We start from the raw sequence: 27049 nt of genomic DNA on the forward strand, positions 1-27049 counted from the left end.
ATATTTTTAAAAGTGATAACAAAAGTATACTCTCTAAAACAGACAATAGAAAAATATTGATTCCATAAAAATAAATTGTTTATAAATCATAAACAACTGCAGGTGTATGTTTAAAATGGCACTAACAATGAGACTGAGGAGGCATTTTATTTCCTGCTTCCATTTTTTATGATAATGGGCTGAATTACATACCTAGTATTCAAGCATGAGTATGCTTGGATAATACTTTGATACACTTGCATGGTGATAGGAATTGCCTGCTAGAGGGCCAGATGGATGGTTGTGTTTTCAGAGAGCTCCCAAAAGCTAAGTACAATTTTGAGTAAAAATTAGAATATAGGTTAAAATCATAACGTAATATTGCCTAATTTTGGTAGCTTGTTGTGTCTGTGGGATTTTGGTGTGAATTCCGTTATTTAATTTTCAAATTTCATAGATTTGAATAAGGCGCCATATTCAAATCTATGAAACGTTACGTTTCATAGATTTGAATATGGCGCCAATGCGACGTAAGATAATGGCGTCCAAAAATACGACGCCATTGTTCAAAAACTATAATGTGAGAGAGTTTGTCCAATGTGATGTGTGTGGGATGTATGCATTCCCGAATGAGGCTGGAATTTGGATTGAAAGTGATAGTGGTGGGAGAATGTGCAGAAAGTGTAAGCAAAGTGAGGAGTTGAAGTATGTGACAGGTTGTGAGATAGTTATGGTTGAAGAAAGCCAGAATATGAGTGAAAATAGTGGCTTGATAGAGAATTGCGATGTACAAGATGGCAATGAGAGAGTGGTGATCTAAGAAAGAGTGAAAGCAACCATACTGAGAGAGAAAATGGTTTAAATGATAAAAATAATGAGGAATTATTTGTAGGAAGTGAGATCGCTAGGTTGCGTGCAGTGATACAAAATGCGCAGCGGCAATTAGATCACCTGCAAAACTCTTTCCAGAGTGATTTGGCTAACGTAAAAAAACAGTGCAAGAATGAGAGAGTTTCTGAAATGAAGGAAAGAGTGTTATATGGTGACTCGTTATTAAGAGGGGTGATAGATGGCAGTGTAACTAAATCGTACTTACCGGGTGCGAAATTTAAGGATGTAAGTGAGAGTATTAGAGTGCAAAAACAGAGGGTGAAAGAATTAATAATTGTGGTGGCTACGAATGAATTGAAAGGTGATAAATTTTTTACGAGAGAGGACTTGAAAGTATTGTTAAAGGTAGCGAAAGAAAAGAGTGACAGAGTTAGAATGGTTAGTCTATTGCCGCGGTATGACAGAGAGGAGTTTAGGAGGAGGGCCATAATCGCAAATGACATTATGCGTAGGTTATGCAGACGGTGTGGTGTGGAATTCGTGGACGTGTGGAATGAGTTTGAAGGGCGAAAGGACTTATACAAGATGGATGGCCTGCATTTGAATGGACTTGGTGTGCAGAGACTGGAAAGAGTGTTGCTGAATGAAGTGAAAATGGATGTGCAAAACCAGGGAAACTAGAACTACCAAGGAGGGGGGGGATTGGATATGCAGACATCAGTGAGACAGATGGGTGTAAGAATGTATATAATGTACCCGAGCCAGCACTAAGGACAAAAAATGGGAATGGGTCATTTAGAATAACGCATCAGTATAGGGGTGGGACTAAGGGATCACTGCATTTCATGAATACTAATGCCAGGAGTATTAGGAACAAGAAGGAAGAATTTTTGGCCTTGATTGGCTCTTCCTGGCCACAGGTTATTGGCATTAGTGAAACATGGCTGACGGAAGAAGATATAGTTAGTGGGATAGAATGTGTAGGTTATAGTGTGTTTAGGAGGGACAGAGAGAATAAAATGGGGGGAGGGGTATTATTGATGATAGCTGATGAACTGCAGCCAAGGAGAATTGAAGTTGTATTGCAGGATAGTGAAAGGAGCTCATTTGAGGCTATTTGGTGTGAGATTGAGACTGGCAGAATAAAATATACAGTTGGGTGCTGCTATAGACCAGGTGATGGAATAGATGGTGGAGATAGTATGCATAGGGAAATTGATGAAATGAGTGGAAGGAGGGTAATTATTATGGGGGATTTCAACTATGGTAACATTGATTGGAAGGAGGAGAGGACACATGTGAGGAAGGAAAAGGATTTTATTCAATTATTAAGGGATAACTATCTGAGACAGCATGTAATTGAAAATACTAGGGGTGTGAGAGTGCTTGACCTGGTAATAGCATCTGAGAATTTGACTGTAATGAATATGACCATGTTGCCACCCGATTAAGACAGGGTATATGTGGAATTACCGTGCTGGCAAGTATGACAAGCTTAGGAGTTTGCTTGGATCAGTGCCATGGCATGTACAACTGCAAGGGCTGGACGTCGATAGAGCATGGAAAGTGGTCAAGGAGCATTTACAGGAGTTTATGGCTGATTGTATACCTAGAGTCCGAATAGTAAAACAAGTAGGGGTTAAATGGATGAATAACACCATTAAGCTTGAGCTGCAAAAAAAGAAACAACTGTGGAGGGAATTTAAAGAAAGGGGTGACCTGCAGGCACACGAACGGTATAAAGTGCAGGCCAGAAAGGTAACGAGTGTGGTAAAAAAACCAAAAGCGGATTATGAAAGGAAACTAGCTTTGCAAGCAAAAGAGAATCCCAAACAGTTCTTTCAATATGCTGCAAGCAAGAAAAAAACTGTACATGGCAAAATGATTTTAAGGAATGATGATGGTAAGGAGGTCACTGAATCAGTCGATATAGTGGAGTTACTGAGCGCGCACTTTGCAAAAGCATATCATCCAGGTGGTGACATTGAAAAAATGAAGGAATCATTAGTTTATACGGGAATAGTGATGAATGAAGTGGAGGTGACTAGTCTATTACAAAACCTTAATGTGAACACATCTGTGGGATTGGATGGTATACCGGCACGGATCTTGCGTGAAGCGGCTAAAGAATTACCAATGCCCTTGACCATGTTGTTTAATCTGAGTCTCGGGTCTGGTTTAGTCCCGAAGCTGTGGAAAGAGGGGAAAATAGTTTCACTGCATAAAGGAGGATCCAAGACTACAGTTGCAAATTACCGACCGATCAGCATATCAGGAGTCGTTGTCAAGGTCTTGGAGAAAGTAGTCAAGGGAAAAATACAGGAATGGATTGATGAAAACGAGATACTGTATAGGGGACAGCATGGCTTTGTGAAGGGTAGATCATGCTTCAGTAACTTGCTCAAGTTTTATAACAAGGTGACGGCTGAACTGGATAAGGGAAATTGGTTTACAGTGATACTGCTGGACCTGGCAAAAGTGTTTGACAGGATACCACATGGAATACTAATCCGTAAACTACAACATATGGGAATGGATATAGGGTTGGTGAGATGGATAGGTGGTTGGTTGATGGAGAGATATCAAAGAGTAGTTTATTCAGGAGTAGAGTCCAAAAGACGGCCTGTGACTAGTGGTGTGCCGCAGGGTTCTGTTCTTGGACCACTGCTGTTTAATCTGTTCATTAACGATATAGGGAAGGATCTAAGTGGAACAATTCATTTGTTTGCTGATGATGCAAAGTTGGGTAGGGCAATAGTGAATGCAGAAGTTGTCAAAGTCTTGCAGGATGACTTAGATAGATTGGAGTTCTGGGCTAAGGAGAATGGTTGTCAATTTAATGTGACAAAATGTAAGGTTATGCATTTTGGGGTGAAAAGATTAGCAGCAGTATACCACATTGGTGGAACTGTACTCCAAGAGATTGATGAGGCCAGGGACTTGGGAGTGTTGGTGGATAGGGAGATGAAGTTTAGGGGGCACATTGCAAAAGTAGCTAAATCAGCTCATTAACTCACTTGGTTGTTGAAAAATACCTTGACGAGCAGAGACAAGCAAGTTGTACCTCTGTACCGAGCCTTGATAAGACCTCATCAAGGTCTTATCAATGCTCAGTACAGAGCCTTGATAAGACCTTGATGAGGTCTGACCTGACTACTGTGCCCAGATTTGGTCACCTCGGTTCCTTCTTGATGGGGAGGAGGTGGAGAGGATCCAGAGGCGAGTGACTAAGATGATAACAGGTCTATGGAATGAACCATATGAGAACAGGTTGAAGATTTGTGGGTTGCAGAAACTAGCTGATAGGCGGAGGAGGGGAGATATGATTGAGACATTCAAATTGCTAAAGGGATTCTATAGGATTAATTCAGAGGATATTTTTGAGATCAGGACTGGTGGTGGGAGAACTAGGGGAGCTATGGAAGCTGGGCAAGAGTGTGGTTAGCAGGTTTGTTAGAGCTGGGTTCTTTACTTTTAGAGTGGTAAATAAGCTGCCAGAGTCTGTTGTGGGTGCTATGACAGTGAACGAGTTCAGGGCAGGGTATGATAGATACTGTGAGAATGTAATCACATAGTTGTGTGGACATGATGTTTAGGGCCTCCCTCGATGAGTCTAAGGACTCCTGGAGTCGCCCGAAATAATAATAATAATAATAATAATTACAAAGCACCATGCAAGTTTTCCACTTCTGCAATTTAGAGTGCAGATTTTTTGAAGCATTCATGAAAAAAAATCATGTAGCTCAGCTTATAGCAGAAAACCATTGAGAATGACATTTTCCATAATTTATTCTACCTCAAAAAAAAAAAAAAAAAAAAAAAAAAAAAAAAACCTTAGTAAAATGAAAAAAGGATATTCAAATAGAAAGATAAGAAAGAAAATGATTATCAGTATTATGACCTGCTTTGAAAAATTTCCACAAAAGTTGCACGCTTTTTTTAAACATTAAAATATGTTTGTGAATATTACAAATCATTATCCCCTTGATTACCTTGTGATGAAATAAATATTATTACTTTAAAAGATATTTGGTAGGTTATATAAATTAAGTGGATATTAAATCCAACATCATTTCAAAAGCCGAATACAGAACCTATAAAAGTTTTGTGTGAAAATTGACCAGAGAGCTTGCGGGAATACACTGCTGCCAAACTACGAGTTGCCCTAGCCGAACCTTCTAGGAAGTGACGAACACTCAAAGTGCCCGTATATTTGCCTCCTATTGGTTCGTTTTGATAAGGTTTCATTAGTCTGACAGCAGTTTCAAACTCATTAGTTTTTGTCAGAGGAAAATACACCTCTCTGACGCTTCAAGTTCCTTAGTACTGAGAGTTTTTGCTTTCTTAGGTTTCTGCCTGGTCTCTGACGAAAACCAATGAGGTTGAAAAAGCTGTCAGACTAGTGAAACCCTATCAAAATGAACTAATAGGAGGCAAATATACGGGCGCTTTGAGTGTTCGTCACTTCCTATAAGGTTCGGCTAGGGCAACTCGTAGTATGGCAGCAGTGTATTCCTGCAAGCTCTCTGGTCAATTTTCACACGAAACTTTTATAGGTTCTGTATTTGGCTTTGAAATGATGTTGAATTTAATATCCACTTAATTTATATAATTTTGCATTGCCGAAATGAAGCCTTTTGGCTCTTTATTTTAGTAAGTAGTTGGTAGGTGTTTGTAAAGCATATGGCTGCAAGATTACTTATCACTTTAACAATATTATTTTTGCAGAATTGTAAATTGCTATGAGTGGAAAAGTTCAACATTCATATAGCAGTGTAAGAAAGAGAAACATAAATAGTATGTTTACGTTTAACTTTAAGAGAATTGAAATTCTGATTTTAATTATATCAGCTAACAGTAGGAAGCCTAAGAGGAGGTAGGGAAACAGAAAAATTCCTAGTCATGTTTAATATAATAATTTTTCAACTATACTCTCTGAAGAAAATATAATTTAAACCACATTCTAAAAGTAGGAAATCAACAAGAAGGAATAGCAATGTGTGATAGCTGCCAAATGAGAGGGTTCAGTTATCATGTCAGCCAAGTGGTTAGCGTATCTGCTCTCCATTCAAAAGGCTGTGGGTTTGAATCCCACCATGAGCATGGGTGTTTGTGATGGTCTGTGAAAATATTAGTGATGGCGATGGGCAGTAGATGGTGTTGGTGTAGATGATGAAGATGGTAGTTGCAGTTTGTTGTAGTTGGTGGATTGAGTGGTGGAGACAGAGTTGTAGAGTGGGTGCTCTCCCTCAATGAGTCTTTGGACTTCCTGGAGATGTCATGCAATAATAATAATCATCTCTCAAAATGAATGTGAAAGAGTTATTGAAGAAGCAAAAAAGAAGAGCAAGAAGGTGAAGTTTGTGAATCTGCTGTCATGCTAAGATAGAGGTAAACTGAGAAGGAGGACGATGATAGCTAATGAATCAATATGCAGGTTGTGCAGAAGGAATGATGTAAAATTTGTAACCTTATGGTCTGAGTTTGATGGACTGAACTTAAATGGATTCGGAGTTAGGTATTTCAATCAGTGTGGAATTGCAAAGTCAGGAAAACTAAAGAAATTAGAGCAGAAGCAGACAAGAGTGTGTGAGCGCACTCATGAAGCAAATGAGTGGTAATATGCCCAACAAGTGCAGTCTAGTCTAGTCTCCCAAGCAAAAATATTGAATAGGTTAGTCAATTCAAGAAGTAATGCCAGAAGTATCAAGAGTGAGGAGTTTTTGGCACTGGTTAGTGCAAACTTGCCAAACATTAAGGCATTAATGAGACTTCACTAACTGCAGGTGATGTAGTTATATGGATAAAATGTGATGGATTTAATATTTTCAGGGAGAATACAGTAGACAGGACAGGAGATGGGGTACTGCTGATAATAGCAGATTAATTGCAGTCAACAAGAGTAGGAGTCAGTCATGCAGATAGCAGTTCTTTCTGAGTCAATCTGATGTGAGATTGACACCAATAGGACAAAATATAAAACGGGTTGTTGCTATAGTAGGCAGGGGGGGGGGGTCAGGGATGATGTAAAAAATATGCATCAGGAGATTAATACAGTGAATGCTGGTTGAGTAATTATTATGGGGGATTTTAATTTGGGGATATATATTGGAAGGAGGAACGAAATGGAATTTATACACTTACTGAGAGATGATTACTTGAAGCAGAATGTGATGGAAGGGGACTCGAGATACACAAGTGTTGATCTTGTTATAGGATCAGGTAGCAAAACGTGGGAATCCTAGTTAAGAAAGGATATATGTGGAACTACAAGGCAGGTGATTATGATATACATTTAGGAGGCAGCTTGAAGGTAGCATGGCATAAATATCTGCAAAGGAAGGATGTTTACAGTGCATGGGGGATAGTCAAGGGGTATCTGGAGGAAGCAATATCACACTGTATACCCAAGGTCAGGAGGATAAATCAGGTAAAAGTTAGATGGATGAGTAGTACCATTAAGCATGATATGCAAACAAAGAGAATGTTGTGGAAGGTATATAAGGAAAAAGGTAACCAGTTAACTCATGAACAATACAAGGATCAGACAAAAAAAAGTAATTAACCAAACAGCCAAAAGGAAATTCCAAAGAGTTTTTTTTTGTTGTTATGTGGAGGAAGAATGTTATGTGGTAAGAACACTTGCCTACAACGTTACCAAGAGTTGGACATGACTGAAGGGTTAAATCATCAATATATTGCAGAATCTGAATGCAAATACAGCTGTGGGATTGGATGGGATATTGGCTCATGTTTTATGAGAATGTGCAGGAGTATTGGCAATGCCTTTCAATAGGCTGTTTAATTTAAGTCTCAGCTCTGGCAAAGCCCCAGGAGAGTGGAAGGAGGGTAAAATAATTCCTTTGCATGAAGGAGGATCTAAGTCTGTGGTAGCAAATTATAGACCAATTAGTATCTCAGGAGTGGTGGAAAAGTACTGAAAAGGTTGGTCAAAAAGAGAATTTATGAATGGGTGAATAATAATATGCTACTCTATGAGGGGCAGCATGGCCTTGTGAAGGATCAGTCATGCCTTAGTAATCTACTAACTTTTTAGAATAGAGTAACAACTGAGTTAGATAAAGGGAATGGCTACATGACGATACTGCTAGATATTGCAAAGGCATTTGACAGGATACCACATGGAACTCTGTTACACAAACTGCAACAAATGAAATGGATAGGAAACTGGTGATATGAATAAAAAAGTGGCTGATGGACAGATATCAAAAAGTAGTATATGGAAGAACAGAATCCAGGAGAAGGCAGGTGACTAGTGGTGTGCCACAGGGCTCTGTGCTTGGACCACTGCTGTTTAATTTGTACATAAATGATATAGAAAAGAATTCAAAGGGAAATATTCAGTTGTTTGTTAATGATGCAAAGTTGGGTAGAGTAATAGTTAATCAAGGTGATGTAGAGAGCTTGCTGACAGTATGGGAAAAACATAATGGATGTCAATTTAATTTTGAAATGTGTAAAGTTATGCATTTTGGGATACAAAGATTACAAGCTATGTATCACAATGAGGGAACTATACTCTAGAAAACTGCTGATGCCAGGGATTTTGGGATAGTAGCAGATGGAGAGTTGAAGTTTAGAGGACATATTGCAAGTAGACAGGGTGGTTCACAGGATTACTTGGTTATTGAAGAGAACACTAACAAGCAGTGATAAGGAAGTTATCATTCCTCTTTATAAAGCCTTGATATGATGAAATATGGATTACTGTACTTACATCTGGTCACCTGGGTTTCTTGTGGATGAGAAGGTGGTGGAGAGGATCCAGAGACAAAGAGGTGAGTGATCTGTGGAATGCTGCCTATGAGGATAGATTGAGGGTTTGTGGATTGCAGAAGTTGGTTGATAGGCAAAAAGAAAAAAAAAGTGGGGGGGATATGATAGAAACATTTAAGTTACTTAAAGAATTTTATAGAACTGATACAGGGGAAATGTTTCAGCACTTGGCTAGAGGGGATAGAACAAGAGGTCATCCCTGGAAGTTGGATAAGAGTGCGGTTAGCAAGAGCATGAAGACTAGATTTTTTGCTTGGAGAGTAGTCAATGAATTAGAATGGGTTGCCTAAGTCAGTTGTGAGTGCTTTGTCTGTTAATGGTTTCAAGGTGAAGTATGATAGATATTGTGCTGATAGTTTGGGTCTCCTATGATGCATCTTAGGACTCCATGGAGGTGCCTGTGCAATAATAATAATAATGAATGATAAATAATAAATGACATTACTGACCTAGCCATATATGGAAATTGTAGAACCAAATTAAGTAGTGCAAATCATAAGTAGGAAGGCTGGGTTTTTTCATTTGTGCAGTACTACATTTACGAACTCTTTGGGGGGGGGGGATTATCAAATGCTAGCTGGGAATTAGTGTAATAGTTGGTTTGAATAAAACTTAATTGTTAATAGAAAGAAATGATAAGAGTAATTTAGAATATGTTAGTAGAGTTAATGGAAGGGTAATGGAAAATTATTCAGATGGGGAGTGACAACTTGGAGGGGCAACAACTTCACAGTTTGAAGAAGTTAATTCTGTTCTTCAACCAACAATCTGTGGTTTCAAATCCTACTGTTGCATAGATTTGCAAATGTCTTCACATAGTAGATGATGTTCTTGTTGTTGTTGTTTTGGAATTATGGCAGAAGTGACTAAGGCTATGAGGCCAATGTATTATGTCTGTAAATTGTGTTTGCGTCCTTTTGGCTAGTTTGCTTGTTTTGAGGGATGAAAAACTACAGTGTCCAGGAGGAATAATAACCCTATCTTCCCTCCATATTATACTAACTCATCTTCATTTCAAAAAACCATTATAAGTGTTTTTCAATGAAGGACCAAATCTTTCAAATCAAAGGCTTGGTGGTAGAGAAGAAAATTCATCTGACACCAGTGCATGTATAATAAGATAATTCATTCATGCATGAATCACATATGCATTGGTGGAGTATTTAGAATATATTCAAGACAACTTCAAGACTGATCCATGGAAATTTATTTCTTTTTCTTATTAGAAACACAGCTACTCCAATAATTAACCAACCTGAAAGGTTCATAAATCTTTAATTTTAAAGTATCCTAATTAAAGTTTATTTTAAAGATATATTAATATGAAACAACTGAACATCATTGTCAGGAAAGATAATATAATAACATTCTGTAAAATATCTTAATTTAATTATTTAAAGGTTTTTTTTTTTTGTAGTACAGAACTCATGATAAAATTGAAATCATTTAACATTAGACCTTCATGGAGTCAAAAAGACTCATCATGGAGGGTACACACTCTCACAGTGTGTACTTTCCATGTGTACAAACTTCATCAAATTCTTTAAACTCATTCAACACATTTGCATTCACCATTAACTTTCAGGCAATGCTAAAACTCACCAACTACTTTCTATGCAAATATAAATTTGCATAGAAAGTAGTTCTATGTAAATTTATTGTTGATACCTATTTCATAGCCAATCACTTATCTAACTCACTAATCTAGTACTTAACCCCATCCATTCCAATACAGTAACCACTTTGTCATGCAATTATCTAAGCTTTTTAAAAAATGTAAATATACCAATATATGCATGTCCAGTGAATATTACTGTAGTACATAAGTAGACTAAAATACTACAACCCTCTAACAAAATCATGCTAACCAGTACAGAGAATACTGGATCCTGACCCTGACTAACCTCTCCAACTTTTTGACCACAACTTCAGACACACAGGTTAGCCTGTAATTTGTAGCCTCAGTCTTATCATCCCCCTTCATGGAAGGAATAAGACTTTCCTAATCACCATGTCTTAATCGAATGTTCCATGCTGCCATTAGTTGAAATATTCCATTAAAACATGGTAATGTATCATCTAGTCCTACTGCCTTACTAATATCAAGTTTACTTAATTTGTCATATAGTTCTTGCTTACTGACTATCAGTCCCTCCTCCACCATTTCCTTTACACTCAAGCTCATCATGATGTCATGCTTATGAGGATGAAATAGATGAGTTCAGCTGTTCTCATTGTCATGTCATATATCATTATAGTTTGTCTCCTCAGCTCTATGATACATACCGTCAATATATTCATTGTTTCCCCCTTTCCCCCACACTTCTGCTGCAAAGTCTCTAACAGTGTTAAAATCCTTTGCTACCTACATCATACTTCCTCTCAATTCAAATGAACCAACCAATTCTGTTGTCTCATCTCCACATTCTGAGATATCTTCACTGCCATAATTACAGTCTCTACATTTTCCCCTCCACACAGCACTCCTCATGCACTTCTTGCACACCTTGAATCATAAAATCTCTATACTTTACACTCTTCATTCTCTCTCTCTCTCTTCCTCTTGCAAACTTTTTCATGTCTTCCTCATACTTCTGTTCATTTTCACTTCACACTTCTTCTCATTTCCTTGTTCTCCCAATGTCTCATCATTCCCATGCTTCCACTGTTTCTCCCCCATCCCAACTCTATCTTTTCACTCCCACTCTTTAATTTCTTTTCCATTCTGCCATTTTTCCTGCATTCTTCACTACTTTGATATATGTCACAGAAAGAAAAATTTCAAAGTAATTTTACACCTTTCACATATACAGTAATAAATGTGAAATGACTTGTCTGGGTAGTGGCCCTTCCTTAATGCATAACATCAGACATATCCGTAAGGAGATGTGTTTTGCATTATGGGAGATACTGAGATAAGAGTGTTAGTAGCTTGCTCCACCTTTGCAAGGAGTCGTCCTGGTGTTGCACCACCTTACCCCAGTCCTGAAGATACTTTCAGGTGCAAACTTTGTTTGCTCACACTTGGATAAAGGATTAAACTAAATTTATTACAAAATATATAAACTTACAACTTTGTCTTATGAAGGGACTTTTCAAGTCAGAAATATTATTAATTTTTTTATTAAATTCATTCAGTTTGTAAAAATAAACTAATATTGTGCTAAAATTATTGCTGCATTTTTAATTACTGCCTATATTACAATTGGATGAAAAGCATTCAGGTAATTCAAATATATGAAACTGCATTTTTGCACAATTCCAACTTTTAACCATTATGTTACAACATAAAACATTAAAGAAATAGTTTTAAGTTATTGTCATTTAGACTCATGAAGTGAAGAATTATAAATGATAGTGGTTTCCTTTTGTTATAGCAAACTTCTTGGCATAGGTAAAATCAGAAAGTCTTCAACATTGGGAGAAGACCTTATTGATTGCTAGCATGATCAAAACTCTGGAGTTTTCTGCTTAAATCAGGATAGGTACAGATGTGTACATCAGTTTGTGTAGTCATCATGAAAATTATGATAAAAGCATGAGTTTCTGTAACTGCCAACTAACATATACACCTGTACCTATCCTGATTCAAGCAGAAAACTCTAGAGTTTTGACCATGCTAGCAATCAGTACAGGCCTTCTCCCAATGTTGAAGACTTTCTGATTGTTATGTACAACATTTAATGATGAATCACTTAAAAAAAAAAGATAGATTAAATAATTGATAACAAGTCATAACATACCACAGTATTATGATTTTAATCCATCTTCTGCATCCTGAAAAGAAATAGTTTTTAGTTATTGTAATTTAGACTCATGAAACGAAAAATCATAAATGATAGTAGTCTCCTTTCACTATAGCAAACTTCTAGGGCCAACAGGAACAGTTTTATAATGAACAGTTTAATTTGAATTTTTTTAAGATAGCAGTGTGGAAGCTTTGGTCAGGTCTTTTCAGTAGCTTGTTATACAGAGTGAGTTTGTTATAGCAGTGTTTTCTATAGTGAGAATCAACTGTATTAATCATGATTAATATAGGAAGTCAAGCTTTAGAAAGAGATAGTTGAAGAGGTCAGAGTGGTTAGTGGTTAAAGAGTTTGACGAGTGATTGAAACGGCATATGAAAAGGGCAAGTTGGTTTGGTAGAGAAATTTTGAACCAAAGCAGATCAAATGGGAGAAGGGGGGGGGATTCGAGGTTTTGCAATCTCTGGAATGGTATGATAGCGCTGATAAAAGCAGACACCCTTGTGTCAGAAAGAACTGCATTTTTGGTATCAATGTCAGCTCCTTTTAAACTTTCTAAGGATAATAGGGATGATCAATAATATTTTCAAATATAAGAATAAAAGTTTATAAAGTTCTAGCAAAATCTATTTTTGTCTTTCTTTCTTTCTTTTTCTTTTTTTTTCTTCTTCTTCTTATTTGAAGCAGTTAATTTGTTTTCCAAAATGTTAAAAATAACATTTTGGAAAACAAATTAACTTTTATTAACTCAGAAGTAACATCAATTATGATTTTACTTCTGACTCAAGATCATCCTTTAAAAGCCATGATGTTTGTTTTGTTTCTTCAATACATATCATCTTTTCCTATTTTGTTCTTCATAAAATGCATCTTCTACATATGATTTAATATTTGTGTGTATAACTTATAACCAGTATTTAGGAGACTTATTCTTCTACAGTTTTCATAAAAAAGATGATAAGCATAACTGTGACAGTTACAATTTATTGCCTTTTATATATATATATTGGAATGATAATGGCCTTCTATATAAAAATTTATTTTTTCTATATAGCCCCCACACATGAGAAGTCCTAAGATCTATGACACAAAAGTGCCATGTGTGGGTGAGAGATGGAAGAAAGGTATGTATTGATGTACTTTTAAGAAACCTGAAGATTGTAGTCATTGGGGAAGACTGTTCCAAAGAGCAGAGGTGTAGGAAATGAAGACAGAGGATGAGAAGTTGGTTCAATGAGTTTGGAGTTGAATTGTAAATAGGTGTTGACTGACAACTGCTCATGTTTATGTACAGGAAAGTGGAGGGATTGTAGCAGTCAGTTTAGAGGAACAATGCCCATGAAAATATCTATAGAAGAGACATAATGCAGCAACAGAATGTCTATGGGTAAATGACTGAAGAAAGGTGGAGAGGGAGGGGGGGGTCACCAATCAAAAGGAATGCTTCCTTCTGTATATAATCAAGCATTCTGAAAGAAGTTTTAGATACACTTAGAATACTGTTCCCGAATGTGGAAACAGTATTCTAAGATCAAGGGAATTTGAGTTTTATAAAGCATCAGGAGTTGAGCAGAAAGAAGCACTGCTTGGAACAGAAAAGAATATCAAGTTTTTTGGAGGCTGAAGAAATGGTGGACTTTATGTGTTTATGCCAGGATGGATCAATGTGAGAGTCTTTTCCTTGAAAAGACTTGATTGAAAATTATTGATATTATTTTTGAGAGTATTGAGATCAAAGCAACAGGGCAATAGTTTGATGGATGACTTTTATCTAAAGAGAGAAAATTGGTCCTAGTTAGGAATATTCAAAAATGAGGGAGAGCGTAGAATGGTCTTTTTTCTAGAAAATGAGACAGGACTGCATTTTGGTGACATTAAAATTCACCAGTTTGAATGGAAAGGAGATTAAAGAAAATCTTAAAGCACAGATTACCTAAGCACTAAAAGGTCTTGAAAATGAAAAAGAGGAGTGGAGAATACTGTTGTCAGCAAAGTTATGAATAAGTCTGGATGTTGGGGAGAGAAGATCATTAATGTATAGGAGGAAGAGTGTAGGTGATGGTATTGAGCTCTGGAATACACCAGCATTAATTGTGAAATCTGATGAAAAGAAACACAGAACAGCCAGAGAGGAAGCTAACAATCCATTCGCAGGGGGAGGTAGGAATACTACAGGATGGTAGCTTGGTAAGGAGGTCACAATGCTAGACTATATCAAATGCCTTGGAAATATGACGAACAACCACTTGAATTTCTCTGAACGTTTCCATGGCTTGCATCCAAAGGTGGGTAAGGTTAGCAAGGAGGCCTACTGTGGAATGAGAATTATGGAATCATAATGATGATCATTAAGAAACAGGTGGGTCTGTTGGTTATTGATGACCTTTTCCATTATTTTTGAGAGTACTGAGGTCAGAGCAATGGGGCAATAGTTTGATGGATGACTTTTATCTCCCTTTTTGGGAATGAAAGCCTTGCTTCCAGGCTACTAAATAGATGTCAGATGAGCATGACAGCTTGAAGAGATAATGCAGGACTGGTGTGAGTTCTGGAGTACAAGCTTTTAGTACAACTGTAGGAATACCATCAGGGCCAGGAAACTTATTGGTATCAAGGCTGTTGAGGATTTTTCTGATGTCCTTCTGGTGACATTTCAGAGGAGGCATACTGTGGATAGTTTGTGGAATGGTAGAAGGAGTTCTTCCTTGGTAGTCTATGTGAGAGTTGGAAAAACTGATGCCAAAAGGTCTGCTTTTTCTTTGGGAGATGTTGCCATTGTACTTTATTTAGAGATTTATAGCAAATAAATTTGCAATAAATTTAACAAATAAATTTGCATTATTTACAAATGGATGTAATTAATGCTTTTGTATTAATTATAATTATAATTATAGTAATCCGAAAGTTGCTCAGAAGAGCTCAGAATGATTCCTAAGGATTTTTTTTTTGTTTGGATTTGGTTAATTTTAAACCATTCTGGAGGTATTCTCAATTTTTATTGTAATAATAGATAATGATCTGATTATATTTCTGTGCCTCTGAATACCCGGCTATCTAGTATCATGTTAGCTATTTTCCTATTGGCTATACTTTTTAGGTTTCTTGTTTCTCAAGTGAATTTATGGCAATCTTTATGCTTGAAAAAAAAAGTATTAATAATTTTGAAGTTATTATATGTAGAGAAATCTCTAATTCTGTATTCATTTCCATTGCATGTGGCTTTACATTTTTACCAAGTGGAATGTTCCCTACTCTGGCATTGAAAGCTTTCTATTTTCTGACTAGAAAGCATTGTTATTTTCGTCTCTTCCTTCCTCTTGGATATAGAAGAAGACAGAAAAAGACAGAAGAGCTCAGAAGACAGCTTGCAGGTTTAGCATGGAATGAGGAGTTAGCAGGAAAAGAGATCAATGCAGCTTGGGGGATTTTCAAGAACTATCTAGTAGAAGCAATGTCTAAATGTATTCCAAGAGTTAGAAGGTTAAATAAGGTACGTGTGAAATGGATGAATCAAGAGAGTATGCGATACAGACAGGGCCGGCTCTACCATTTAGGCAAACTAGGCAGCCACCTAGGGCACAAGCCATGAAGGGGCACAAAACTTCAAGATATGCTTTATTCATACTTGACTAAAATATCAAAATTAAATAGTGATATATGATTTAGGTATCGATTCTTTTTCCTTATCCCTCACACATCACACTATTTTACTATTTAACTCTCGGCTCATTTTTGTTCCTTACCTAAATGATTTGAACTTACCGCTATTTAAAATTCAGTTAAGATAAATATTTTAAAGCGTTAACATTTTAAAATATTAAATTTCTGTATTTTGTAACTTTTTTTTGTAATTGAATTATAACAGAGAATTTTCAAATTAATTAAAAAAGTCCTATTAATTTAACCTGAAAGACAATTTTATTTTGTTTAATGTCAATTAGAAACATTTTAGTTTATGAAATAAAGGGTGCACTTGTAAACTTTGCCTAGGGCGCAAAATAACCTGGCACCAACAGTGGATACAGAGAAAAAGGCATTAAGGAGGCAGCATAAGAGAAGTGGTGATAACTAATTCCATGAGGATTATAAAAACCAGGCAAGGCGGGTGACTTAGTTGGTAAGGGTAGCAAAAATGAGGTATGAACAGCAGTTAGGTAGAAGCCAAAAAGAATCCTAAGGAGTTCTTTCAATATGTAGTCAGCAAAAAAAAAAGAATGATTATGGAAGGATGACACTGATTATAGAAACTGGCATAAAGACAGCTGTTGTAGAAGATGTAGTGGAATTACTTGATGAGCAGTTCATAAAGGTCTTTCAGTCTTGTGAATGTAACATCATGGAAAGATGGAGAGCAGTTGATGATGGGGAAGGGGAGGAGAGATTGCCTGTAAGTGAGCAAGAGGTGTATGGGGAGTTGAGCAAACTAGATGTAAATAAGGCTGTGGGACTTGATAATATATCACCACATATTCTGAAGGAATTTTCCAGGGAGTTGACCCCTGCCTTGACATATTTTTTTTAATATGAGTCTTGCATTGGGTCAAGTTCCTAAGGAGTGGAAGGAGGGCAAGATTTTGCTGCTTCATAAGGGAGGAGATAGAACTCAAGCATCAAATTATAGGCCTATCTGTGTGTCAGGTGTCGTGGTTAAGTTGTTTGAGGAAGCTTCTGAGAACTAGGATTCAGAATTGGATTGACAACAATGATATTATCTTTGATGGACAGCATGGATTTGTTAAAGAGAGGTCGTGTTTTAGTAATCTACTTAAGTAAGCAGTAACCTTATTGAAATATGTAACACATTACAATAAGGTCACTGCTTCCTTGGACAGAGGAGAGGGATACACAGTAATATACTTACATTTTGCAAAGGCTTTTGGTAGATTACCGCATGGATGTCGCGGTATGACAGTGAAGAGTATAGAAGGAGGACCATAATTGCTAATGACTTTATGCATGAATTATGTTTGATGAGTGGTGTGGAATTTGTGGATGTGTGGAATGAGTTCGATGGGCTAAAGGATTTATATAAAATGGCTGGTTAACATTTGAATGGATTTGGTGTACTGAGACTTGAAAAGGTGTTGTCGAATGTAGTAGAAGTGAATGTGCAGAATCAGAGAAACTAGAGTTATTGGGGGGGGAGAGTAGATATTCAGATTTTAGAGAGTTGAGTGTGTGAATGTGTGTAATATGCCCAAGCGAGTAGGAAAGACCACGAATCAGAATGGGATAGTTTAGTATAAGGCATCAAAATAGGGATGCGACAAATCGGCTTCTGAAATTCATGTACACAAATACCAGAAGTATTAGGAACAAGAAGTAAGAATTTTTGGCCTTGGTTGGCATTTCCAGACCACAGGTTATTGGCATTAGTGAAACATGGCTGACAGAAGATGACACAGCTAGTGGGATTGAATGAGAGGGGGTATGGTGTGTTCAGGAGTGACAGAGAGAATAAAATGGGGGGAGGAGTGTTATTGATGATAGCTGATGAGCTACAGCCAAGAAGAATAGAAGTGGAACTGCAGGATAGAGAAAAGAGCACATTTGAGGCTATTTGGTGTGAGATTGAAAATAGCAGAACAAAATATACAGTTGGGTGTTGCTATAGACCACGTGATAGAATAGATGATGGAGATAGTATGCATAAGCAAATAGAAAAAATCAGTGGAAGGAGGGTAATTATTATGGGAGATTTCAACTATGGTAATAACATTGATTGGAAGGAGGAGAGGACACATGGGAGGAAGGAATTGGATTTTATGCAGTTATTAAGGGATAACTATCTGTGACAGCATGTAATGGAAAATACTAGGGATCAGAGAGTGCTTGACCTAGTAATTACATCTGAGAATTTGGCTGTAACGAATATGACCACGTTGCCACCAATTGGTGAGAGTGATCATAAGGTCTTGACTTGGGAGGTGGATAAAGGTGTGGAATTTACAATTAAGACAGGGTACATGTGCAATTATCGGGGTAGTAACTATGACAAGCTTAGGAGATTGATTGGTTTAGTGCCATGGCATGTACAACTACAAGGGCTATAAGTTGATAGTGCATGGGAGGCGGTTAAGAAGTGTTTACATAAAGCAATGGCTGACTGTATACCTAGAGTCCGAATAATAAATCAAGTAGGGGTTAAATGGATGAATAACACCATTAAGCTTGAGAGGCAAAAAAAGAAACAACTATGGAGGGAATTTAAGGTGACCGGTAGGCACATGAACATGTATAAAGTGCAGGCCAGAAGGGTAACGAGGTTGCAAGTAAAAGAAAAAATGTATATGGCAGGCTAAAATTTTAAAGAATGCCGATGGTAGGGAGGTAACCGAATCAGTTGATATAGTTGAATTACTGAGCAAGCACGTTGCAAGAATATATCATCCAGGTGGTGACATTGCAGAAATGAATGAACCAATAGATTATACGGGAATTGCGGTGAATGAAGTGGAGGTGAGTAGTCTATTGAAAAACCTCAATGTCAATACATCTGTGGGATTGGATGGTATACCAGCTCGTGTCGTATGTGAAGCGGCTAAAGAATTCTCAGTACCCTTGACCATTTTGTTTAATTTGAGTCTCGGGTCTGGGTTAGTCCCAAGGGGGTGGAAAGAGGGGAAAATAGTTCCACTGCATAAAGGAGGTTCCAAGACTGCTGTTGTAAATTACCGACCGATTAGCATATCAGGAATCGTTGTCAAGGTCTTGGAGAAATTAATCAAGAAAAGAATACAGGATTGGATAGATGAAAATGTACTGTATGGGGGACAACATGGTTTTGTGAAGGGCAGATCATGCCTCAGTAACTTGCTCACATTTTATAACACAGTGATGACAGCTGAACTGGATAAGGGTAATAGGTTTACAGTGATTCTACTGGACCTTGTCAAGACCTTTGACAGGATACCACGTGGAACTCTAATCAGTAAACTGCAGCAAATGGGGATGGATATAGGGTTGGTGAGATGGATAGGAGGGTGGTTGATGGAGAGATACCAGAGAGTGGTTTATTCAGGAGTGGAGTCCAAAAGACGGATTCTGACTAGTGGTGTTGCACAGTACACTACTTTTCAATTTGTTCATTGACGATATAGGAAAGGGTCTGAGAGGAAGTGTTCACTTGTTTGCTGATGATGCAAAGTTGGGTAGAGCAATTGTGAGTGCACAGGATGTCAAAATTTTGCAGGATGATTTGGATAGTTTGGAGGACTGGGCTAGGGAAAATGGATGTCAAATTAATGTGGCAAAGTGTAAGGTTATGCATTTTGGAGTGAAAAGATTAGCAGCAGTATATCACATTGGTGGGACCGTACTCCAGGAGATTGATGAGGCCTTTGATTTGGGAGTGTTGGTGGATAGGGAGTTGAATTTTAGGGGGGCACATTGCAAAAGTGGCTAAATCAGCTCATCAAATCACTTGGTTGCTGAAAAATACTTTAACAAGCAGAGACAAACAAGTTATTGTTTCTCTATATCAAGCCTTGATAAGACCTCCATCTAGACTACTGTGCCTAGATATGGGCACCAGGGTTTCTTCTTGATGGGGAGGAAGTGGAGAGGATCCAGAGACGAGTGACCAAGATGATAGCAGGTCTGTGGAATGAACCTTATGAGAACAGGTTGAAGATTTGTGGGTTGCAAAAATTGGTTGACAGGCGGAAAAGGGGTGATATGATTGAGACATTCAAATTACTGAAGGGTTTCTATACGATTAATCCAGAAGATATTTTTGAGAATAAGACTGGTGGTGGGAGGACTAGGGGCGATACATGGAAGCTGGGCAAGAATGTGGTTAGCAGGGGTGTTAGAGCTAGGTTTTTTTACTTGGAGAGTGGTGAATGAGTGGAATAAGCTGCCAGAGTCTGTTGTGGGTGCTATGACCGTGAATGAGTTCAAGGCGAAGTATGATAGGTACTGTGTGAATGTCAAATAGTTGTTCTTGACATGATGTTAGGGCCTCCCTCGATAAGTCTGTCGACTCTTGAAGTTGCCCAAAATAATAATAATAATAATAAGTTCATAGTCAAACTAGAGCAGATTGGGTTGGATATTAGATTAGTGCATTGGATTGGAGACTGGCTATCTGATAGGTGGTATCAGCAAGTTGTGTATAGGGATGCAATATCCAGGAAAAGGAAAGTCTCTAGCGGTGTGTCTCAGGAATCTGTTTTAAGTCTATTACTGTTTAATTTGTATATTAATGATATTGGTGAAGATTTGGATGGACATATTTAATTGTTTGTAGATGATGCAAAGTTGGGATGAACCATGAGGATTAGAGAAGATGTTGTGGCCTTACAAGAAGACTTGAATAAATTGAGCTATTGGGTACAGGAATGGGGGATGCGAGCTCAATGTTGCAAAATGTAAGGTTTTAAAATTTGGGAAACAAAGATGGGATGCAGAATTTATGATTGGCGAGGAAAGCCATGGACAAAATATGGAAGAGCCAAGCTATAAAGATGCAAACTAAACTGCACATTGTAGAAACCTGTATCTTCAGCAACATGTTCTATGGATGTGAGGCCTGGGTACTCCTCAGAGGTTCTGAAAGGAAGATATTAGCATTTGAGAGGAAGTGCTATAGAAAGATCTTGAGAATAAGCTGGATCCAGAAAGTGAACAATGAGGAAATCTACAGATGAATACAATCAAAAGAAAACCTGATCCAGAAAATAAACAAAAGGAAACTAAGTCTCTTTGGCCATATTTGTAGAATGAATGATGAGAGGAAAATAAAAATGCTGCTATTTAGGATGATTGAAGGAAAGAACAAAAAAGGAAGACCAAAAACAGAACGGGGAGATGACATTGTCAAATGATACGGAAACTCTATACAAAAACTGAGTCATCGCGCACAAAATAGAATGCAATGGAAGAATCATATCAAGATGGCATCAGACACCTACAGGCATTGGACCCATGGTTGTTGATGATGATAATGATATACTGTCAGAGGTGGAGGAAATAAGAGATCTTGGGGTGACAGTGGGATGAAAGTGTGAAGACAACACTTTGTGTTGTCTTCACAAAATTGTGAAGACAACACAAAGACTTCTGGAAATGATGCAGAGGACTTGTAGAAAGTAGAAGTAGGGAGATTCTTGTTTTCCATTGTATAAGGCTTTTATTAGGCCACACATGGTCTACTGTGCCCAGATGTGGTCACCTGGTTTTCAGAAGGATGAAGAGATGTTGGAAAGGGTCCAGAGGTGACTGACTAAGGCAGTTTCTAATCTCTGTAATGTCGAATAAGAGGAAAGATTGAGAAGATGCAATTTACAGAGTCTGGTGGATAGGAGGAAAAGGGGGTGATATGATAGAGACATACAAGTTAGTAAGGGATTGTTATAGGATCAATGTTGGAGAGGGGTTCTACAGAAAACAGTGGGAGATCAGGGAAGAACAAGATGTCATCCCTGGAAACTGTATAAAGAGGGTGTGAGAGTAGGGGAGTGAGAAGCAGGATTTTTTTCATGCAGAGTTGTGAATGATTGGAATGCCTTGTCTGAGAGTGTGGTGTCTGCAGAGAATTTGAGTGTGTTTAAGGCATGGTGTGATGAGCTGAGTGTATGATAAAGGATCTTCTAGATGATTCTTTGACTCCATGGGGTCTTGGGTAATAATAATATTAATATATATATTTTTTTCTGTATAATGTATTATATTCTTTCTTTGGGAGGCATTTCTGATTTCTTCCTCGAAGCTTAGCAGAGCTTATCTGAGGAAGATAATAGATGGCGGTGGTTTCATAATAATAATAAAAGAAACAAGGAAAAGCATTTTTTCAGCAGTGAACTAAAGAAAGCTGCTGCTGATTGTGTGTGTGTGTGTGTGTGTATGTGTGTGTGTGTGTGTGTGTGTGTGTGTTATATTCAGATGGAGAAAAGATACTTATCTCCACAGAGCTCTTAAGCTGTGAACTCATGCTTTGACTTATCAGACAGTTGTTTAACCATTATACAGATACCACACAATAAAAACATTTGTGTATGCCTAACAAAGCCAGTGTACATAAAGAATGTTTGAATAACTCCAGTCTTTTCTTATTATAATGAAAGTTTTAGTTTTAGTGAACAAATTAATCCAAACACGCCAAATTTTTTCAAGTTTTTGGTTTTGATTTGGTTTTGGTTTCAGTTTACAATAATTTTAGTGTTGGTTTCAGTTTACTATTTTGGGTTTTATGTCTCTATCATATCTACGCTTTTAATAAAGTTAACCCAGCCAAGGTGGAAGAGTCAAGAAAGGACACCGTCAAAGCCTTGCCAGTCCCAAGCCCGGAGAAATGGGGAGGGTTAGCGAGGGGCTAACCACCCCTCCTGTAAAGAGCCTCTGGTTATGAAACAAGTACCACAGAAGCCTCGGATCTCAGATGCCTTTGCGAAGATGATTACTAATCGTTTTGGGACCTGGAATATACGTAGTTTGATGAAAGAAGGTGCTCTTTTTAATGTGATGAATGTCTTACGACAGTATAAAATTGGACTTTGTGCTGTACAAGAGGCGCATTGGCCTGGCAATGGCTCGACCCGTAATCAGGGATACCCGCTATTCTACAGTGGTGACGACACAGGACGAAGAGTCCTCGGAACTGCGTTTTTAGTTAGTGATAAATTTCTGTGTAATATTTTAGATTTTAAACCTGTGAACAACCGGCTATACACTATTAGAGTTAAGGAACGTTTTCAAAATGTGTCTATTGTGAACTGTCATGTGCCTATGGAAGAGAGCTCGGAGGAAGCCAAAGATTGTTTCTACAAAGTGCTTGAGCGCATTTGTGTTAATCTATCATCTTATGACGTCAAGTTAGTGGTGGGAGATTTCAATGTGAAGCTGGGGAGGGAGCGTGCATGGCACCCTTTCATGGGAAGTGAGCGTCTACACGAGGAGTGCAACGATAATGGGACCCGACTTGTGAGTTTCGCCGCAGCCACGGGATGCTTTATAAAGAGCACTATGTTTGCACACAAAGACGTCCACAAGCAGACCTGGAGATCGCCAGATGGAAGAACAGCTAACCAAATATACGATGCACTAGTGTATCGGCATCACCACAGCTCCATCTCGGATGTGAGGAGTTTTAGAGGGGCAGACGGAGATAGCGACCACTACCTGGTAGCCTATGATTTCAGGCACAGAATTGCGATCCAGAAGCCTTTGCATCCTACCACACGACCTATATGGGATTTGGACAAGTTGAAAACAGTAGAAGGCAGGTGGGCTTTCCAGTTAGAGCTGCAGAACTGCTTTGAGGAGCCAGGAGAAGGAGGGTGATCCGGATAGGATGTGGAACACCATCAAAAATACTGTCACGTCTGCTGCCTCGAGGACTGTGGGAAAGAGAAAGTGAAGAAGAAAGGCATGGTTTAATAGAGAGTGTGAAGAAGCTGTAGTGAAACAAAAGGAAGCACTATTGAAGCCTTCTTCCTGCTGTCCACTAAATAGCGGACAGCAGGAAGAAGGCTGCATATGAGAGGGTGAGAAGAGTAGCGAATATATGTCTACGTAGGGAAAAGCAGAAATATCTTAATGAGAAGGTGGCTAGCATAGAGAGTAATAGAATGGCAAATAATGGGTGGGAAATATACCGGATGATTAAAGCCATGCGAGGTGCCCAGACACAAGCGGTAAGAGATGAGAGTGGAAATCTTCTAACAAACTCAAAAGACACTCTCGCTCAGTGGCATAGATATTTTGAGAACTTGCTGAACATCAATGCTGGAATGTTAATACCAGAGAATACTTCTTATCAAACTGCTGAACCATATATTGAAGAGCCAACATTTAGAGAGATTACTCGTGCTGTCCGCATGCTGAAAAATAACAAGGCTCCAGGAGTGGACTGCATTCCAGCACAGCTTCTGAAGAATGGCGGGGATGTCCTGCTGAAGCACTGCACCGGCTCATCTTGCAGCTATGGTGGGAAGAATGTCTGCCGGATGAGTGGAAGGAGACACTGATCATCCCTGTATATAAGAAAGGAGTAAGTCTCAATGCTGCAACTATAGAGGCATCTCACTGCTGACGACTGGCTACAAGGTGCTGTCTAACATCATGCTAATGCGCCTCACACCATATGCAGAAGAGTGCCTTGGTGATTACCAGACGGGTTTTAGGAGGAACTGTTCTATAATAAGACCAACTCTTTATGCTGCGCCAAGTTTTTGAAAAGTGCTGGGAATATAACTGGGAAGTCCATAATATTTTCATAGACTTTTCTAAAGCCTATGACTCAATTATACGCCCAAAAATGTGGCAGGTATTAGAAGAGCTGGGAATTCCTCGAAAACTTTGAAAAATGGTGCAGGTGTGTGTAACTGGTTCGAGAGCAAGAGCGAAAGCAGAAGGTGACGTGTCGGACCCGTTTCTAGTATAGACTGGTGTGAAGCAAGGTGATGGGCTTTCTCCAATTCTCTTCAATCTAGTGCTGAAAAAAAAGTAATTAAAAACATACAGCAAATGGTGGGTGGAGTCGACATGGGGGTGCAGGTTAGAATTATTGGCTACGCAGACAACCTGAATGTCACGGCACACCAACAGTACGATGCAGTGGCACTGGTTATTACTGCTATTGAGGTAGCTGCGGAGGATGTTGGCTTGAAGATAAATGCAGAGAAGGCAAAGTACCTTTTCATGAGTCGCCATGCTGCTCAAGATATAGAGGGAGACAGAATTCAGGTACCTGGGGTCTATTGTGACTGAAGACAACAAAGTCGAAGCTGATGTCCAGAGTCGGGTGAATGCTGCGAATGTGGCCTACTACCAAGTGCGTCTCCTTTTTGCCTCACGTTTACTGTCTTGAACTACAAAAGTGGGACTATACAGCTTTGATCAGACCTGTTCTCTTCTATGGCGCCAAAGCATGGACTCTCACGGTGAAGCAAGCCGACCTGAGAGTATTCAAGAATAAGATGCTACGACGTATCTATGTAGGGGTCATGGCAGACGGAGTTTGGAGGAGGCGGTCTAATGCTGCCATACATGCTTTGTACAACTCGGCAGATGTCTTGCGAAGCTGTGAGCCCAGCATCTTCAGTGGCTGGGGCACCTGCACCGTATGGGCCCTGAAAGGATTGTGAGACAAGTGTGGGAGGCCCGACCCCAATCAGGGAGGCTAAGAAGGAGATGGGTGGATCAGGCAGATCTGCAGGCTGTCGGGCTAGAGACTGAAACATGGCGGATAGTCAAAGAGGACCATGCCCAGTGCATCACATGATACTTGAGGTCAAAAGTCCCCCAGGGCTGACAGCGCCTAGATAAGTCAAATAAGTAAGTAAGTGAATTTTGGGTTTAATTTTAGTTCACTATTTTGGTTGAGTGCTGCATGTTTTAACTATCTCTACAATGTTTATTAATAATGTTGTGCATTTTTAATAGTGCAAACAAGTTGATATTCATAGTATTTTATTCCTTTTGTAAGCTATATTATTAATATCTCAAGATCCATGGAGTCAAAGACTCATCTAGAAGGTCTTTTTGTCATACACACAGCTCATCATACTGCCCCTTCAATACACTCAAATTCTCTGCAGAAACCACATTCTCAGACAAGGCATTCCAATCATTCACAACTCTTCAAGCAAAAAACCTGCTTCTCATTCCCCTGCTCACACCCTTCTTATACAACTTCCAGAGATGATCGCTGGCTCTCCCCTGATCTCCCATTGTTTTCTGTAAAACCTCTCCAACATTGATCTTATAACAACCCCTTATTAACTTGCATGTCTCTATCATATCACCCCTTTTCCTCCTATCCACTAGACTCTGTAAATTGCATCTTCTCAACCTAACCTCATATTCGACATTACAGAGATTAGAAACTACCTTAGTCAGTCACTTCTGGACCCTTTCCAACATCTCTTCGTCCTTTTGCAAAGCAGGTCACCAATTTGTGCACAGTAGTTCATGTGTGGCCTAATCAAAGCCCTATACAATGGAACAAGAATCTTCTTACTTCTACAAGTTAAGTTTCACCACATCAGAATTCTTTGTGTTTTTCTTCACAATTTTGGCAATGTGTCCCCTAAATTTCAGGTCCCTATCCACTATCACCCCCATGATCTCTTATTTCTTCCACCTCCAACAATATATTCCCACCAGGAATAAATTCTACATCCCATCTTTGTTTTCCAAATTTTAAAACCTTACATTTTGCAACACTGAACTTGCATCCCCATTCACTCAATTTATTCAAGTCTTCTTGTAAAAGTCCACAACATCTCTACTCTTCAGTGTTCGTTCTAACTTTGCATCATCTGCAAACAACTGAATATCCCCATCCAAATCTTTGCCAATATCATTAACATACAGGTTAAACAGCAATGGCCCCAAAACAGACCCCCTGAGGCACACCACTAGTGACTTTCCCCTTACAGGATATTGCTACCCAATACACAATTTGCTGATACCTATCAGATAGCCAGTCATCAATCCAATGCACTAATCTAATATCCAACTCCATCCACTCTAGTTTGACTATCAGCTTATCATGCAGTAATCTATCAAAAGCCTTTGCAAAATGTAAGTATACTATTATGTATCCCTCACCACTGTCCAAGGAAGCCATCACCTTATTGTAATAAGTAAGCAGATTACTAAAACATGACCTCTCTTCAGCAAATCCATGCTATCCATCAAAGATAATACCATTCTTGTCAACCCAATTCTGGCTCCCAGTTCTCACCAGC

At 38.5% G+C, this 27049-nt stretch overlaps 1 protein-coding gene across 2 annotated transcripts in view; it reads right to left on the minus strand.

Moving 5' to 3' along the window:
- The window catches only part of LOC150108348 (uncharacterized), a 509704-nt gene that overhangs the window by 11756 nt on the left and 470899 nt on the right, over positions 1-27049 (minus strand). For both annotated transcript variants that reach the window (XR_016548130.1, XM_090390709.1), the window contains exon 17: positions 12351-12384. Coding sequence is in view for 1 of the 2 variants with exons in the window: in XM_090390709.1 (XP_090246835.1) it covers positions 12358-12384 (27 nt within the window). In the remaining variant the exon portion in view is untranslated. The remainder of the gene's footprint in view (positions 1-12350; positions 12385-27049) is intronic.

The sequence above is a fragment of the Typopeltis vanoorti genome, chromosome 3 (genome assembly GCF_054136105.1).
Source record: "Typopeltis vanoorti isolate ZY-2024b chromosome 3, IOZ_Tvanoo_1.0, whole genome shotgun sequence".
Taxonomy (NCBI): domain Eukaryota; kingdom Metazoa; phylum Arthropoda; class Arachnida; order Uropygi; family Thelyphonidae; genus Typopeltis; species Typopeltis vanoorti.